Consider the following 2,746-nt stretch of genomic DNA (forward strand, 5'->3'; position numbering starts at 1 on the left):
TTAGAACTTGCCATGCCTGTGTACAGAAAAGAGAGAGTAAGAAATGAAAAAAAAAATTAAAAACCCAGATATAGTATCATGTTCCCAAACGAATAAGAATTGAATCAATGCTGTTTGTGGGTTCATACTAAATTATTTGCAAATATTTGGATGATGATGGTGAAGAAGAAGCAGCAGTAACAACAGGAGAAGAAGAGGCAAATAATATTCATTCACATCCTATGTATCATGTATGTCAAAGCTACTTTCACATCCTTGTTTCGCAATGTATAAATAATCGGGTTTAACATTGGTGTTAAGACGCTATATAACACAGAGATCAGTCTGGCGCTATCTGATGTGTGTCTTGAACTGGGTCTCAGGTAGGAGAAGATAGAGCTGCCATAGTACAGAAGGACCACAGTCAGGTGGGACGAACAGGTGGAGTATGCCTTCCTCTTCCCTTTGGAAGAAGGCATCTTCAGTATAGTTGAGATGATGTAAGTGTATGATAGAAGGATGCAGGCAAAGGGGGTCCAGGCTATGAAGAGGCCAATGCAGAGCAACAGGAGTTTGTTGAGAGAGGTGTCCCCACATGACAGTTCCAGCAGTGGCGGGATATCACAGTAGAAGTAGAAGTAATCAATACGGTTGTCTCCACAGAAGGGTAACCAGAAGGTGAAGACTGTGTGTATTGCAGAGTTAAGGAAGCCAGTTACCCAGGAGGCAGCTGCCAGCTGGAGGCAAATGCTTTTGTTGACAATCAGTGTGTAACACAGCGGATTACAGATGGCAACATAGCGGTCAAAGGCCATGGCTGCCAGCAGGAGGCACTTGGTGCCCATGAAGGAGAAGAAGAAGTAAAGTTGCAGCGCACAGCCCTTGAAGGAGATGTTGCTCCTCTCAGAGAGGAGATGAACCAGCATCTGGGGGATGGTGGTGGTGGTAGAACAGATGTCCAGAAAGGCCAGGTTCCCAAGAAAGAAATACATGGGAGTGTGGAGTCTCTGGTCCACCAAAACAAGGATGATGATGCAGGTGTTCCCAAATAGGGTAAAGAGGTAAGTAAACAAAAACCCACTGAAGAGTGAGGGTCGCATCTCCCGGAGGCTGGAAAATCCCAGGATGATGAACTCCTCCAACACAGTTTGATTTCTTCTCTCCATGCTTCAACATTCAATGGTGTTACTGCCAAGAAATGGTTATAACATTTTAAGAGTAATCTTGTTATATGATATGCAGTTGTTCCACTTGAAAACATTAATGTACCTGAGAGATTTTGGGGGGGATAAAGTCATTACAGAATATGATGCCAAGTATCAGAGGGTAGCAGTGTTAGTCTGTATCCACAAAAACAACGAGGAGTCTAACAACAAGGAGTCCAACCTTCCACACAACCTTCCACATCGCTGGACTTTACAAAAACGAGATAAAGCCATTTACAATGCACAATTTACTTCTCTACAGAGGAAAAAGGACAGTAAACTATCTAAACTCCTACATGTCACAGGGGGCTACTACAGTGGTACCCTTAACTCACCCAACAATATTGTTAATCTATCCAACTACACACTTAGCCCAACAGGAGATTCTGTCCTATCTCAGGGACTCTCTTTCTGCCCCACCATTCCCACACAGGATACAGTTCTGCAGTGATCTGGAAGCCTACTTTCACCATATCCGACTCAAGGAATATTTTCAACACACCACTGAACAGCGCACTGACCCACAGGAACCCTTCTACCAACACTACAAGAAGAAAAATTCTGCATGGAATTCTCCTGATAGTCAAAAAGACAGACTGGACTTCTACACAGAGTGCTTCCACAGATATGCACAGGCTGAAAATGTGAACAAACAGCATCACTTGCCCCATAACCTCAGCTGTATAGAACTCAATGCCATCCACAGCCTCAAAAACAACTCTTACATTATAATCAAAGGGGCTGACAAAGGAGGTGCTGTAGTCATCATGAACACGTCGGATTATGAGCACAAAGCTGCCAGGCAACTCTCCAACACCATATTCTAAAGGCCACTATCCTCCGATCCCACTGAGGGTTACCAAAAGAAACTACACCATCTGCTCAAGAAACTCCCTGCTATAAGCACAGGAACAAATCTACACAGACACACCCCTAGAGCCCCAACCAGGGGTATTCTATCTGCTACCCAAGATCCATACATCTGGAAATCCTGGGTGCCCCATTATCTCAGGAATTGACACTCTTACAGCAGGATTATCTGGCTATTTGTACTCTCTCCTCAGACCCTATGCTACCAGCACTCCTAGCTCTCTTCGAGACACCACTGACTTCCTGAGGAAACTACAATGCATTGGTGATCTTCCTGAAAACAACATCCTGGCCACCATGGATGTAGAAGCTCTTTACACCACTATTCCATAAGAGGATGGACTACAAGCTGTCAGGAACAATATCCCTGACAAGGCCACGACACACCTGGTGGCTGAGCTTTGTGACTTTGTCCTCACCCACAACCATTTCAGATTTGGGGACAATTTATACCTTCAAGTCAGCAGCACTACTGTGGGTACCCGCATGGCCCCACAGTATGCCAACATTTTTATGGCTCACTTAGAACAACGCTTCCTCAGCTCTCATCCCCTAGAGTCCCTCCTCTACTTGTGCTATATTGTTGACATCTTCATCATATGGAACCACGGGAAGGAGGCCTTTGAAGAATTCCACCTGGATTTCAACAATTTCCACCCCACCGTCAACCTCAGCCTGGACCAGTCCGCACA

General features: G+C 44.9%; 1 protein-coding gene across 1 annotated transcript; it reads right to left on the bottom strand.

The window, feature by feature from the left end:
* Nucleotides 1-212: 212 nt before the first annotated feature.
* On the bottom strand, nt 213-1,145 carry LOC140897022 (olfactory receptor 5V1-like). Its single transcript, XM_073309277.1, has one exon. It carries the CDS (start codon nt 1,143-1,145, stop codon nt 213-215), a length of 933 nt encoding a protein of 310 aa, XP_073165378.1.
* Nucleotides 1,146-2,746: the final 1,601 nt, after the last annotated feature.

The sequence above is a fragment of the Lepidochelys kempii genome, chromosome 13 (assembly GCF_965140265.1).
Source record: "Lepidochelys kempii isolate rLepKem1 chromosome 13, rLepKem1.hap2, whole genome shotgun sequence".
NCBI lineage: Eukaryota > Metazoa > Chordata > Testudines > Cheloniidae > Lepidochelys > Lepidochelys kempii.

Coding starts and splice junctions, on each gene's coding strand:
- LOC140897022 (XM_073309277.1), bottom strand. CDS start 1,145: ATGGAGAGAAGAAATCAAACTGTGTTGGAGGAGTTCATCATCCTGGGA.